General features: G+C 39.8%; 1 protein-coding gene across 3 annotated transcripts; it reads left to right on the top strand.

Annotated features, from left to right (window-relative positions):
- Positions 1-3,142: 3,142 nt before the first annotated feature.
- CASP10 (caspase 10) lies at positions 3,143-14,685 on the top strand. 3 transcript variants are annotated; one of them, XM_051623643.1, is made up of 11 exons: positions 3,144-3,312; positions 5,628-5,680; positions 5,769-5,966; positions 6,106-6,205; positions 6,784-6,919; positions 7,705-7,793; positions 8,964-9,000; positions 10,148-10,236; positions 11,694-11,805; positions 12,551-13,055; positions 13,544-14,685. In XM_051623643.1, exons 3-11 carry the CDS (start codon positions 5,815-5,817, stop codon positions 13,704-13,706), a joined length of 1,383 nt encoding a protein of 460 aa, XP_051479603.1. In that variant the 5' UTR covers positions 3,144-3,312; positions 5,628-5,680; positions 5,769-5,814; the 3' UTR covers positions 13,707-14,685. The 3 variants fall into 3 exon arrangements, with proteins under 3 accessions (XP_051479600.1, XP_051479601.1, XP_051479603.1); XM_051623640.1 differs by having other exon boundaries at positions 3,143-3,312; positions 5,628-5,966; XM_051623641.1 differs by lacking the exons at positions 8,964-9,000; positions 10,148-10,236 and having other exon boundaries at positions 3,143-3,312; positions 5,628-5,966.
- The last annotated feature ends 26 nt before the right edge of the window (positions 14,686-14,711 follow it).

Genomic DNA, 14,711 nt, shown 5'->3' with positions numbered 1-14,711 from the left:
CTGCTTTGCAAGCCTATGCATTCCATGCTTTTTTTCCCTTTTCACTTCATAAGCTACCATGTCCGCTTTACAAAAAGTATGTGGAAACTTTTTAATAGCTTTGAATTGGGAAATGCATCCCAAAATGTTATGTTAAACTATTGCTATGTATGTTATTTATGTCACTCTAATTTTATGCACAGGCATGAGAGGGAAAATACAACTTATTAGTTGTTTTTGGTTTTTTTTCAAAAATCAGACATTGTCTAGGAGCTTGTCCTCTATAACCATTACAGTAAAAATACTAAAATTTATTATGTTATAGGTGTGAAAATAAATATATCACAGCAGGGCAGGGAGAGGGGGAAGGCCTTCCTTTCAGTTTACTGTTTTCTAAGAAAGGGATATTGATCTGGTCCTTTTCTTAAACTAGTGCCATATTCCTTCTGGCCTTAAAAATACTTTGTCTTAAAATCACATTCATGTGTATTCCATATGCTGAAGTGGAAAAGTTACTGCATTGCATCAACAGAAGGGTCTGTTTTATGTGATAGGTAATAAAAATAGCATTAATTTCTAACCCCAGATGTTTAATAACTGAATATCTTATGATAAAATAAAGCACAAGTGTAATTTTGAAACTTGCTCATGTTTCATGGGATAAGAGGATTATAAAATGATAGATCTAGAATCTTAGAAGTTAGTTCCTGTACTGGCTGGGAAATGAAACAAATAGGTTTTCTGTGGTTGCAGAAATAAGATGTGATCCCTAGTTATTATATATATATATATGTGATGTTAATACATGGGATTTCTTTCACAAATTAACGTCACTTTTTTCATTTCCCTTACTAGCTTTTGCATGTGATGAGCACTTCTGCTGCCTTATAGACAATAAGGAGCAGGGAGAGCAACCAAGAGGAGGCAGAGAGATGAGAGAAAGAAATACAGAAATTCCAAGCAGGAATAAGAAATGGTAGGGAGAGCCAAGAGATGAACAAGTAGAGAAATGAAGATTTGGAGGAGAAATACAGCATTGATATGGGGAGGAGAAAGAAGAAGGGAGGAGAAAGAAGAAAACAGGAGAAAAGGGAGAAAGGATGTAAGAGTAACAGTGGCTATCCTTACAAATCTAACCATGTGATGGGTTTTTGTGGATTGTTGGAGTGATGCTAACAAAGAATTATTTACTTAAAATACTAGCAGTAGAAAATATTATATTTCTGATAGTTTTATGACAGTGAAGGTTTGGTTTGGGGGTTATGAAGTGTACGTGTTCTTCACCTTAGTGTGTGAGACAGTAAATAAAGTCCATGTCCCCTTTCTTAAGATATGATGGAGAAATTATGTTAGAAAACTGCAGAGGCTCCTGTAAATAACCCTTGCAGTGAAAATGGAAGGGAGTCTCTGGCTGCTTGGGTCAGAAGCGATCACAGCTCTTTAACGCCTAAGTTGTGGGACACGTCATCTATTGTGCAGCATTTGTGGATTTTCTGCTTGCTTATTTTTACTCTGATGTTTTGACCCTGAGTAGATGTTTAAACCATAGCAGTACCCTTTCTGTAATCCTTCATCTAAGCACTATTTTTTGCCTTGACACCTCTTCCAAGAGCGGTGTGTGGGTTGCAACAGGTTGTATGTGTATTAGAGTGTTTGAATGATATCAGACTTCCACTCAGTAGCCAAAAGAAAAGGGAAAAGAATTCATTCTGGATCATGAGTTTGGGGTGTTAGCACCAGAACATAAAGTTACATGCTGGTGAAATTTCATGGCCTTGGACTGCCAAAACACCTAGTTTTCATAACCTGCTGTGTAACTAGATAAAACAAGTCGCTCCTCCTCTGCTCCTGCATTGTTGTGTTTGGAAAAAGGCTGTCAGACTCCCTGCTCCAGGGCAGTGAATGTCAGTTTTGCTTTCTGATAACTGAAACAGGAATTTCTTGTATTTCTTTATGTGCAGTGTATATGGAAGGGGGGAAAAAATATAGGTAATGCTTTTCACTGGCTCAGAAGATGTATCTGTGAGGCAGGAGATGCTGTAGTGTTTTGCACCAGACTTGTGTGATTTTTCTCAGCCACCTACATGGATGTGACTGAGTCATAAATCCAGTTTACTTGTACTGTTAGATACTTGTCTCTTACAATGGTTGCCTTTTTGGACATATTTTTAAAACTGTGTTACTCTGAGAGTGTTTTCAGTATTTTGTAGAAACATCTTAAGAAACGTGATTTCAATCAGTGCCATTACTAAAAAGAGCATCATGATTTAGCAAAATTTGTGCTGTTACTACTACTAAATGTCTGAAGATTTGCGTGCAGTCAGACTGATTGTCCCTGTCCCCCTCTAGACCACAGAATAACTCTTCAAATTCTTAGTTAATTCATCTTGCAGACCTGTTACACCTGTTAAAGTTGGCTGTATGTTCTACAGCTCTATAAAAATGAGATTACTGTAACGAAAAGGCTCGCTATTCAGCAGCTGACTGGGCCAATTGGTGTTGGACAGCAGCTCTTTGGCATCAGCAGGGAGACTTCCCAGTCTTTCTTCACTGACCTGAGGGTGTGGGGGGACACAGGTATCACCAGAGCTGCTGAAAGCCCCGAGGAGCCTGCACTAGGCAGGGCCTGCTCCCCTTCCTCCTCCTCCCCCTACTGTAGGATGGGTGTGGAGGGGACACACGTGCATAAAAACGGCAGTGAGGCCTTCTCCCACAAGCACTGCCCTCAAGCTTCTTGTCAGTGGGAAAAAAGTCTGCCAAAAAATGTTTGGGTCTTTTTTGCGATGTAGCCTGCTTTAAAATGGCTTGACGGCATTTTAGTATTTCGTTCAGGAAGCACTGCCGGTTGCTTTGTTCTGGCGCTAGCGAAGCTCCTCGGCTGGGCGGCGTAGGAGGGTCACAACCCTAAGGCTGAGTACCGGGAGCTCCCGGCCCGGGCTCGGCCGAGGGGAAAGGCGGCCCCGCAGGGCCTCGGCCCGGCGCTCAGCCGATCCCCGCGGGCAGCCGCCGCAGCTCCCGAGAGCCCGCCCGCGGGCAGCGGTGTCACGTTCCGTGACGGACGCCCAGCACTTTCTACCCACCCCGAGTCGGCTCTGTCCCGCTCTCCGCCCCCATTTGCGGGGATTGGGCCTCCTTCCTGCGCGGCCTCCGGCGGGCAGCGCAGCCGTTCCCGGCTTCGGCGGGGGGGGAGGCCCCGCGCCTCCCCGCAGGGCGGCCCAGGGCCGTGACTCAGCGCTTCGGCTCGTACCGCTGGGAAACAAACCGGGAAGCGCTGAGCGCCGCCCCCAAGAGTAGCTGCCGGGAGAAGGGACGCGGTCGGAGTTCATGTAGGAGGTAAAAAAGGGGTAACTGAACTAGAAAGCGAACGAAGGAAGGCTTCGGGTCCCGAATCCGGCTCCGAAATCCAGTTTCTTCCTTCCGGTGTTGTGCAGTCGCCTCCGGGTTGCCCGCTGGGCGGGGTCTGAATGCTCCCTTGGCTTGGCGGGCTGTGGGCTGAGTCTCGGAATGCTCTTGTGCACCGTGGTTTTGCATTATCCTTTAATCTTTCAGTCTGAGAGTGCCTCAATCAATGCAACTTTAAAGGGAAAAATATAATCTCATAATCCTTACTGCTTATTTTACGTGATTTTCCTTCTCTAAGGGTACAGCACAAAACAGAAATTAAGAGAGGCTGATCGGTCGCCTTTCTATGTGATGATGTCCTACCTGCTGCTGTCCTGCTAGCTCTAGCTATAAATGTTAGGGGGAGTTGCAGCAAACCTGGGGAGCTGGTAGGTCCTGAGCCCTTGTGTGCTAGTGTTGGGTGATAGCATCATCTTCTTTTACTGGAATAGGGATTGTTTGCTTGCTTCCCTTCTTTGCTTTAGGACTCTTTTTACTGCGATGTTTTATAAAAGGCCTGTAAGATGTGTGAAGTAGTAGAGGGTTATAAAAATGCCGCAGCAGCAAGCTGAGCAGTGGGTGGGGAGGCAGTGAGCCAGCAGTGTTTATTTTCACTGCAGTGCCCGGAGAAAGGGGGAGCCCACCCTCCCCTCAGTACAGAGCTGGGGAGAAGTTACTGGCAGCTAGCTGGGAAATGCAGCACATGTCAAGAGCTCTTAAGAGTATTCCAAACTCAAGCAGAAAATCTTCGATGTGAAAGAAGCTTTCCAAGAGCTGCAACAACACAGACTTGAAAACTTTAAAAAGCAGATGAAGAAATTTGTGCTGGATATTGCTTCAGTTTGATTTGTTTGTGAAATGACTATATACATCTGGTGTACACACAACTTGGCCCTGTTATCTTTAAAGTAGTGATTTTAAAAAACTAATTTAGTTGAAATCACTTCCTCTAAATTCTTAGTTGTAATTCAGTTTGAACCTGGATTATATAGGCTTGTCAGTTAGGTAGGAATCAGTTTAACATTTACTGTGAAGTTATATAATTTTTGTGTGTAGATAACTGGCTGAGATTAGAACCTTTTTGATAGCAGCTTAAGTGAAGAGGGTGTCACAACATGGGTTTTCATGAGGAGAGAAGGAATGTGAAGAGCAATTATTAAATTGTGGAAGAGTATGTCTGAATACAGGAAAAAGCAATCTGACTTTTTTTTTTTTTTTTACAAGGGCTCTGACTTGTCACTTAGAGACAGGACACAATTCAGGATTACTGGGTTCTGTTAAATCTTGTTTCCTAACTGGGCATCTGGACTTGGGAACTATATTTTTTATCTGACACTGAACACAAAAAAGCATCAGTCTCTTCTCTGGGCCCCCACATGCTATGATATCTTCCATAGTTTATCTGCTGAGCTGTCTTCCCTGATGCTCCAAAGGCTTTGGATTCAGAGGTTCTGTCCCTACTCCACATCCCTTATTTTTTCTTGTGCTCCCTCATCTACAAAACTTTGCTGCTTTCAGCTGCTCTAAACAAAAGATTAAAGACATACCTGCCCATTTGGGCAGAAGGCACCAGAGCATCTTTTTACCTATATAACCTTCCACAGGTAGAAAAGATCTGCCTAGGCTACATGGAAGCATGGTGATTAGTCTGTGTTAAACTTCAGTAAGATTGAGGTGCTTGTGCAGAGACTGATCGCTAAGCACTCTTATATTTTAGCTGACATTTGCTTATAAGGGAGGTTTTAGGGTTTTCCCGGGTCAAATGTGAAGTACAGTCTGGTAGCAAGATACTGGGAGTGAATGGATTACACACCTTCAGCATGGCTGCCGAGCTTGTAACAGAGAAGCACCTGCATGCTACAGCCCTCCCACTGCAGATCGAAGAATGTGTGTGAACTCTATTGAGAGTTGTAGTAAGTTACTGCAAAGATTCTTCCCACCTACAGTGGAGAGAAGCAAAGATCTGAAGGTGGAAGAATTGGAAGAAACAGAAGAACTTATGGACCTCTTGAGGTCATCTAGCCCAGTTTTCTGCTCGGAAAGGGCTAACTTTAAATTTAGACTGGGTTGTTCAGAACTTGTGTGAAATCTGGTCTTTGTTGTAGTCTTGTGTTTAGAGAAGGAAGTAAGTTTCAAATTTGTTTAAAAGGGAGCTCCTCTTCTGCAGAGAATTAAGGGCTTCCAAACAGCTGTTGGATGAAATCTTATTTACAAGGATTGTTGTATTGAAGATTCAAGTGTTATTAGTGTTTGCTTTCTACTTTCAGGCAGAGACCTGTTGGTTCCCGCAAAATGGATGATGATGTCAGCTTGAAGTTCCGTAAGCAGCTGCTGTTCATTGACGAAAATCTGATGGCTGAAGATGTAGCAGCTTTAAAATTTCTCTGTATTGACTTGCTCCCCTTCAGAAAACTAGAAAGTGTGAAATCAGCACTGGACATCTTTCACCTTCTCATGGCTGAAGAATATCTGAATGAGGAAGATAATTCCCTATTAGTTGAACTCTTACACAGAATTAAGTGTTACTCCTTGCTCAAGAAACTTGGTTATACCAAGGAGAAAGTGCAAGAATGTCTGCATGAGAAGGGAAGAGTATCTCCATATAGGTAAGCAGTGGGATTCTGTTCTCTCCATTACTGCCATCTATGCCATACTTTTTTTCTTTCCATTTTTCATTTCTCAGATTTGTTTTACCTTCTACACTGTCTCCTGTTCTGCTTTTATCTCACTGGATCTCTGTTACAGGCAGATGCTGTATGAATTATCAGAGAACATTACGGATGAGATGTTGAAGGATATCGTATTCCTCCTGCAAGACTGTCTTCCAAAGCGACGGATACCTCTTGTATGTGAGGAGAGAGCCAAATGTGTATATGGTTGAAAGGGAAGAAGAAGAGGGGGCAGAATAGGAGGAAAAGCATCAGAAGGAAAGTATTTGCCAGAATAGGCATAGTTTGCAATTAGGCTAGTCAGTATTTATAGGGTTAGCAAGGAGAAAGCTGTTGACTGGTAAGTGTAGAATTTGGTACTTTGCACCAAAGTCAATCACTTACAGTCCACAGCCTTGCATTAGATCATAAAAGGGTGACAAATCGAATCTCTGCCCTGCTTGAGCCACGTGCAAAGGAGATTCATGTTCATGTGTCATTGGTTTCACAGCAATAGAGTCTTCTCAAAGTCAAGAACCATTAATATGGTTTGGGTGGATCTGTTTTAAACAAGATCTTGCTAAATAATGCAGCCAGCAGCTTTCCATGGTGCAATATTTCCACCTCCCACAGTGATGTAAAATTAATTGTTTGGATCTTGTTGGTAGGAAGCAAAGCAGATAATAATGTGGTTGTTTGAGGCAGAGAGGGCTGAGGCGGGTTCTGAGTTCTAAGAGACGATAACTATATTTTACTCTCTCCTTTTGGCTGTCAGTCTGCTCTGGAATTGCTGATTTTATTGGAAAAACAGGGCCTTTTAACTGAAAACAATGTACAGATGCTGGAGGACATTTGTCTGAATGTTTCACCTGATCTCCTGGAGACAGTAAACTGCTATAAAAAGGCAAAAGGTGAGAAATTCAGAGTCAGGGAGTAGGTTTTCTAAAATGCACAAAACACTGGAAGGGTCTGGGAAACTCAACCTCAAGGTCCTATGTGCATATTGCTGGAACAGGAGCTAGAGTGGGATTGCTCATCTTTACACGCAAATTTAGCATAATAGTTTTTAGCTTGCATTAATTCCTAGCTGAATTCCAGTAGGGATGTGCTGGAATATCTGAGGCTACACATATCAGCCCTGTACATACAGAACAGGCTGGGAAACTGAAATTCTGTTCATAGTTAGGCCACACTTCTCCATTTTCCCATGCGTATTATTGAGATGATTGTGACTGTCTTGTAAAAGGCACCTAGTGATTCATGAATTAACTCTACAAGGCAGTTGCCTGCTAATATGGGGAGGCAAATGGTGTGTGCATGCATGTCTGATACGTGGTAGACTTTATTATTAAATGTGTGATTCATATTACCAGAGGTTATACTGCAGTTTATAATTTTCCTTCATTTACCTCCTGTGCAGTGACTATAAGCATACTGGGAGAAATGTTGTATTTCCATTTATTTAAGCACTGGGAAACATTACGGGAAGTACAAAGCTACGTCTCCCCAGTAGGTGCAAGCGTACTCGGCGTTTCCTGAGTTCCATTCCCCCATGCTTTCCCTGTGTTTCAAAGATGCATTCTATTTTAATATATCTTTCAGTAACTATAGATCCACATCTGCCAAATGTGCAGATTCATACTAGTTTGACTGAAAGGCACTTGGCTTCTCACATTTTGTCTCTTTCTGTTCTTAGTGTCTCTGCCTCAGCAGGAGAACACTGTGCCAGTCAAGGAAGCTTTGTTGCCCCACACTGGAGACATCAGAGTATTCACTTGCCCACAGGTACACTGGAGTGCATACTGCTAACTTGGGATTTAGTGGTTTAGGGGTTTGTTGTTTGTTTTTTTTTCTTGCCTTTATTTTGAAACTGTACTGGCTGTGAGATTTTTTTTCTGAATCTTGGTTTAGGAAGGGAACAAGCATATTTGTTCAACATGCAAGAAATATAGCTACATATATTATCAAATAGGGGAAGTAAAAAATACTACTGTTGGTCATGTGCAATTGGGGGAGAAAAGAATTTTGGGAAGAGAGATGAGTGAGAGAAAAAGCTATACAGGTGCCTTCTGAGAATGGGTCAGTCAGTTGGTGCTGATTTTTAAAGTTTCAGCTGATCAATGCTTAACTATCTCAAAAGGCTAACACCATGCTTTGATCAGTTTAAATTGTTGCTGCTAAAGGAAGTGGTCCCATTTTTTCAATGTTCAAATCCTTGATCAGCTAAACCCCTCCTACAGCTGCATGATGAGTCAGATTGGAAAACTTATCAGGGCTGTAACTGATGTCTTTTTTGGGGAAGAGGAGAGGAAGAAAAGAGGAAGGGAGGGAGTTTTAACCTAGTTCTCAATGAGGAAAATGATACTTCCCAGAAATTAAGTTCTAGTAGACAAGGGCTGAGGAAAATGAGCTCTTTGATACCAGAAGGGTTTGCATTACTGCTGCTTTGAGCTATATTTGCATAGAGGGTTTGAGGAAGCCTTCATACGTGGCACTTGGCATAGTAAGAAAATCAATGTAGTTTTATTAACAAACCATAGATATCTCTTAGGCATCTCTGCTAGAAGATGCATCTTAGGCAGGAGTAGAATCACTGATTATTACTTACACTCAAATAATTGTCTATCCAAGAGAATTAATATGGGACTATGTTGGGACTGTTATTTTGTTTGTAGTGACTCCCTGCCCCTATAGTGAGAGGATCATTTGGAAGTGAAAGAGTTTTGCTCTTTCCCTTTATCCTTAAGAGAAAGTATAGTTGTTTCTTGCTCTTTGAGCTTTGGTGTAAGTGGGGCAAGTCTTTTGTCATTTCATTATGAAATTACATTAGGAATTCAGTATTTTTCCTACTCACTACTTATAGAGCTTAGTATTAAGCCTATTTTGCTATAATCACTCTGAAAACTTACTATATATAATAATGATTTTTAACATGGTATTCCCCTCAAAAAACAGGAGACCTCGATCAAATATGTCAGTTCTAATATCAATGGTAAGAATCTCTGAAAATATATTTAGGGTGTTTTACCTTTATGTTTAATGTTGCATTCCTTTATTTTCTCTGGGAAATTTCTAGCATTTGGTTTAATGCAACACATTTGCCTTGTCATCTTCTTGGAAGGATCATTTGCTTTCTGCACAACATAGATTTGAAGGATTTCTGCTCTTACACGAAAGAGGCAAGAGAAAATTGGCAAATCCTGTGCGCTTTGTCAGTCATTTACTAGAAACTAACTAATGTGCTTTCTGGGAAGTGAAACAGGGGCTATTTTGATTAGGAGTAAAAAGACTAAAAATGAAAAGCAATTCTTCTGTTTAAATATCCCTAGGCAGAGAAGAGAATGGAACACATGAGTGTTTATAAAACTGAGATGTTAATGTTTTGGGTGCTGGATTTTACCTCTGACTTTATAGATCATTACGTTGAAGAGCCTGGGAGTATTGCATGGTAGTGATGGATGTTCTGAAGACATTAAATAGTGTATAATTTGTACAAAAGGGCATTCAGAAGGACAAGTAAATAAAGCAGCAATAAGTAAAGTTACATTTTGAATCAGATCTCTTATAAGAGTCTGTATAAATAACAGCGGGTAGTTTGCATTCATCTTTGTGACTCCATGTCAAATTGACCAATTGCAAAGTATAGCAGTTGGACATCTGTCAGGTCTTTTCCACTTTTGAGCTCTGTCAATGCAACCTTGCTCTTCAAGTCAGTCTTAAAGTTATTATCAGTGATTCAGGAACAAAACCAAAAAAGTAATCTGTAATGGGAGCTTCAGGAGTAGCATTGCAGATTGTTCTTACAATACGGTTTATTTTAAAGCTAATTTCCAAATGGAAAATCCATTTGAATGTCTCAGGTAGAATCTATCCTTGTACCATGGATATCTTTGTTCTATAATACCAATGTAAATGGAAACCTTGTCTTTGTCACAAAGATATATATATATAATAAAAATAACTGAAGATCTGTTCAGAATAGATCCTTTGAACATGACAATGTTGTCTCATACAGAGGAGTTATTCCATTCAATAAAATAGTATTTCAAATACAAAGAATGCTGTATTGTAGCTAAATTCCTTCATCCACTAACACTGGATTTCTCTTCGTAAATGTCTATGCTGGGTTTTTTTCCTAGATAACAAATCAGCTAATCTTTCACAAGGCTTCTCTGAAATGCATCTGGAGCTGCCTGGAGAATTCAGCAATGTAGAAAATGAAACCAAGGTTTGAGACGATCTCTTAAATCCTTCTTTTTTAATACCTGGGTGTGTGAGGTCTTCATCCCTGTAATGACATTTATCATGCAAAGACATGTGAAATGTCTGTGTGTTTAATGAAGTTTTTTTGAGCTGTCTGATCTGATCAACTAGAACATTTCAGAGAATATTTGAACCTTGGAGGCCAGACATTTACCAGTATTGAAGGGAGTGGTGGAGGCCAGACAGGCATTATCTTTGATGTTATCCACACAGCAATGCATCTGCTTGTCTTCCTAATACAGGCAAAACGTGTGGCATTTTCTTAAGTTGCGCATTTTGGAGATGGCAGAAGAAGAATGTGCAAGACGTGGATAAAAACAGCTTCACAGTTCTCTCTGAATCTGGCTTAGAAAAAACTCCAGAGCATCATGACATTAAAAGCGATTAGGGGTAGCATGTAGAAACCTTGTTAGAAGAATAAAACAAGGCACAAGTTTTTAGTAAGCTATTGCAGGCATGTAACAATCTTCCTCAATAAAACAGAGGTCTTGGTACAGGAGAAAAAAGTCCCTTTTGTGAGATCCCTTCTTAGAAGCTTATGTGCACTCTTAAACCTTGTACAGCAGTGTAACCACTGAATTCTCTCTCTGGCTTTTTGCTTCTGATGAACAGGGACTGGGGGAGAAAGTTGCTGCATTTGTTTGTAGCTATTTACTTTCTTGAATTTCTGTGCTGTAACATTTTTTCATCACCTGATGTTCAGACTGAAAGTACTTGCTGCTGTTGATGGAACTTGGAGTGCTGCCTTCATTTTGCTCTAGTAGAATGCACAAAAGCCGGTGTTTGTTCCTCTCGCCAACAAGCAGAAAGGAACTGGAGGCACTTGAAGTTTTGGTGACTTTTCAAGTTTTAACAAGTTGTTTTTTAACAGTGGGAGGTAACTTTTAAGTCATAACAAAATTGGTAGTGCAGCAGCTTTATGCACTTTGGAGATCTCTGTTCTGCTTGTATCTCATTCCAGTGGATCAGTATGAACCACCTGCTCCAGGTATTCATCACTATTCTCAAAAAAAACCCCAACAACTCAGATGCCTAACATTCAATGGTTTCACTGTGAACCTTCTGCCATCTGAAGTTCAAGTATTGGCATGACATGGGGAACAGCTAGGGACTTCTACCCCCATCACCAATTCAGATTGCACAGTTTGGCTGCTGAACCCTCCCTTTTGCATACAGATGACCAACCCAGCTGCTAAACCTTTCCTCTACAGTTTGATAGTATGATCATAAAGTGTGCTCGAGGCTTCACCCTTTGGATTTTCACACAAGGAGGCACTAGTGAGTTCCAGCTTTTCAAAAGTAACCCACAGTCTTAGGTGCCTCTAATTTTTTGATGCCAATTTTGGAACTTGTTGAGGAAATATTAGTAAGTTGAATACATTCATAGAAGATGTAAACTTTTTTTTCTTGTCCTTTCTACAGAAGATGGCAATCTACAAAATGGATGGACCACACAGAGGCTTTTGTCTAGTTATTAATAATGTTAACTTTGATGGGTCTCTTCAGGAGAGGAAGGGTTCTTGCAAAGATGCTGGTAAGCTACCGAAGTGAGATTTTTTTCAGGATTAGTCTTCCTGTTTCTCCATGTTAATTGATTGGCTAGTATTGCTCTATGTTGTACTGTCTATATTTTAGTTAATTAATATTCTTAAAGAGTAAAATGTTTGATAGGTGTTAAATTATGTAATTTGTGTATCATAGGGGGGGACAGTCAAGGGATGAGTAACCACTGTGATTCCGATGAAGTTGGATCATTCTTGAATAATTTTAAGAATCATTTTTTACTTAGCCTTTATCTATAGCTATACTGAAGAACTAGAACTAAATGAAACCATCATTATGCATAATAGTGTGAGGAATTCCATAACCAAGCAACTTCATACTTTTATTTTGTTCATTCTATTTATCTGTGGGGTATGAAACTCTAGTAGTCAAAAATGCAACTGGAAAATAATGATGTGAGGAAGATTTTGAAAGATCTAATGTGACACTTGGGGGAAAATTCTTCATATTTCCAGGTGCGATTTGTGAGCTTACTCAGTCTGTTATTATAGACTGTAAAATGTCACTATATTTTCTGAAACTTGTCTAGAAAAATTCAGGAACTCTGTGTTTGAGCTGATGCCATCTTTTTTTTATTTTAGTTAACCTTTAGTTGATATTAGTATAAGGATGAATCTGCCAAAGTGTCATGGTATACGGTTCAGATTAGCTTGCATAGTGGCTTCATAAAAAGGTTTTCTACTGCCTCAGTTTTTCCTTTTCTCTTTTAATTACAGAAGAACTGAAGATAGTGTTCACATGGCTTGGTCTGGATGTCAGAACTTACTCAAATCTGACGTCTCTGGAGATTAGAGATCTTATGCGAACTTGGCAGCATTTGCAAGATCACAAAGACAGGGACTGTTTTATATGTTGCATTCTATCTCATGGAGAGTCAGGAGCAATCTATGGGAAAGATGAGGAACTTGTATCAATCCGTACAATCATGTCCCACTTCACTGCCAAACAATGTCCACAGCTGGCTGAAAAACCCAAACTCTTCTTTATCCAAGCTTGTCAGGGTAAAGAGATACAGCGTCCTGTCCATGTTGAAGCTGATGCACAAATTCCCAATTTGACATCCATGCAACAGAGCATTTCTCCTTCTGAAAGTATTCCTGAAGAGGCTGATTTCCTCCTAGGCATGGCAACAATTGATGGATATGTCTCTTTCCGGCACATTCAACAGGGTGCTTGGTATATTCAGGCCCTGTGCAGTAAACTGGAGTTGTTGGTACCAAGGTAAATATTACTTAGTTCTTCCATGAAAAAAAGCGAAGAACTTGAACTTACTTTTTTTTTTTTTAAATCAAGTTCACATAGAAACAGTAACCCATGTTCTGAGGTGGAAAAAAATTACACTAAGGATTTGTTTGCTTGTCACTGATAAATTTGTATTAACATTGCTAGTACCATAGAGATAATCTGAAGAATATGAAGATTATTATATCCCATCTATATTCTTTAAGGCAGAGCCATCTGTTGCTTGAGTGGATTTAGGTAAAAATATTTTATTCCATTATTTTTCTTTTTCTTTACTGGTTGAATCAAGCAAGGTAGAGTAAGAAAAGGTCTTTTGTTTTTAATATGACTCAAATAAGAACAAAAGAAGAGAAATATGGAGAAAAGAATGTATTTTCTATACTGTATCTTCTAGATGATCTGGGAGGTGTTAAATGGAGTGCTATCTCATTTTTTTTTTATTATTTTTGCTCTCCTTATGGCTGTAGGGGTGAAGATATTTTGTCGATTCTTACAGAAGTTAATGAAGATGTGGGCAGACGTGTTGACCGCTTGGGGACAAAGAAGCAGATGCCTCAACCAGCATATACCTTAAGAAGAAAATTTATATTCCCAATACCTAGAGACCCTCCTCCTTCACAGCAGCATTGAGGCTTTAACAATACATCCTTATATCAGCACATCTCATTTAAATGCAATTCACCACACTACCTTTTCTAAGGCAGTTACCTAGAATCTGGAGGAACTATATGCCTCAACCATTTTTGTTTTGCCAAACAAACTGTGAAACTGGAGGACACACAATTAAAACTATCAATGTGCCAGCTATTTACATTATCTATATATGAATAGTTTTCAGGATTAGGAGAAGCATGCTTCTATCATGTTAAATGTTTTTGTACCTGCAAAAAATGCAGATGTGTTTTGCTGACAACATAAGAGTTTCATGTAGACTTCCACATCTAAACCAGCATTGTTAAGATCTGGTTTAGGCTCATTGTGTTTTATTTTGCAGGCTAACAATTTTAAATCCTGCCTTTAAATCCACTAGCTATGTTCATAGTGAAAGAAAAAGGTGGGAACAAAGAGAAGGCTAAAGTAGTAAGTGAAAGAGGATTTCTTCCATCTCTGATTGAAATAACTTTTAACTTAATGGAGAACCAGTTAACTGTTGAAATCAATAATTTGTTGCACAAGTTGCACTTATACTAATAGCTAACATAAATCTCGTGTACAATGAGATATTTCAAAACCTGAGGAAAGCCAAAATTCTGAATAGTGAATTCCCTCTGTGAAACCTTGTGAACTGTCATTTCTGAATCACTTCTGGGAAGAAAAGTTAGGATAGAAGATTTACACACTATGAAACATGGCATTCAGCAGTGTATCTGTATAGGTTTATCAGATTGATTAACTTTGTTAAGCATTAAATTTTGTTATTATCGTTTCTTGTTTGAAGATCTAAAATGCAGCCATATGAGAAACAAAGCTCCCTGCTGCTTAAGCTTATAACGTAGCATTTTGTGAGTTAACTGAAGTAATGGCATGGGTTTTTTTTGTTAGGAGCACTTGCTCTGTATGTCTGTGTCCTTCCTGTTTGTTATTGCATTAAATTCATACTTCTTTTTAAGTGCTTGGTAAGAAAAATTATGTACT

This window comes from Apus apus, chromosome 6 (genome assembly GCF_020740795.1).
Source record: "Apus apus isolate bApuApu2 chromosome 6, bApuApu2.pri.cur, whole genome shotgun sequence".
NCBI lineage: Eukaryota > Metazoa > Chordata > Aves > Apodiformes > Apodidae > Apus > Apus apus.
This window is presented reverse-complemented; position numbering and strand designations above follow the sequence as displayed.

Bases quoted from the DNA above. Each gene is read 5' to 3' on its own strand.
- CASP10 (XM_051623640.1), top strand. From the start codon at position 5,653: ATGGATGATGATGTCAGCTTGAAGTTCCGTAAGCAGCTGCTGTTCATT. The intron at 9,001-10,147 runs GTAAGAATCTCT...TTTTTTTCCTAG, and splicing joins TGTCAGTTCTAATATCAATG to ATAACAAATCAGCTAATCTT. The intron at 11,806-12,550 runs GTAAGCTACCGA...TTTTAATTACAG, and splicing joins GGGTTCTTGCAAAGATGCTG to AAGAACTGAAGATAGTGTTC.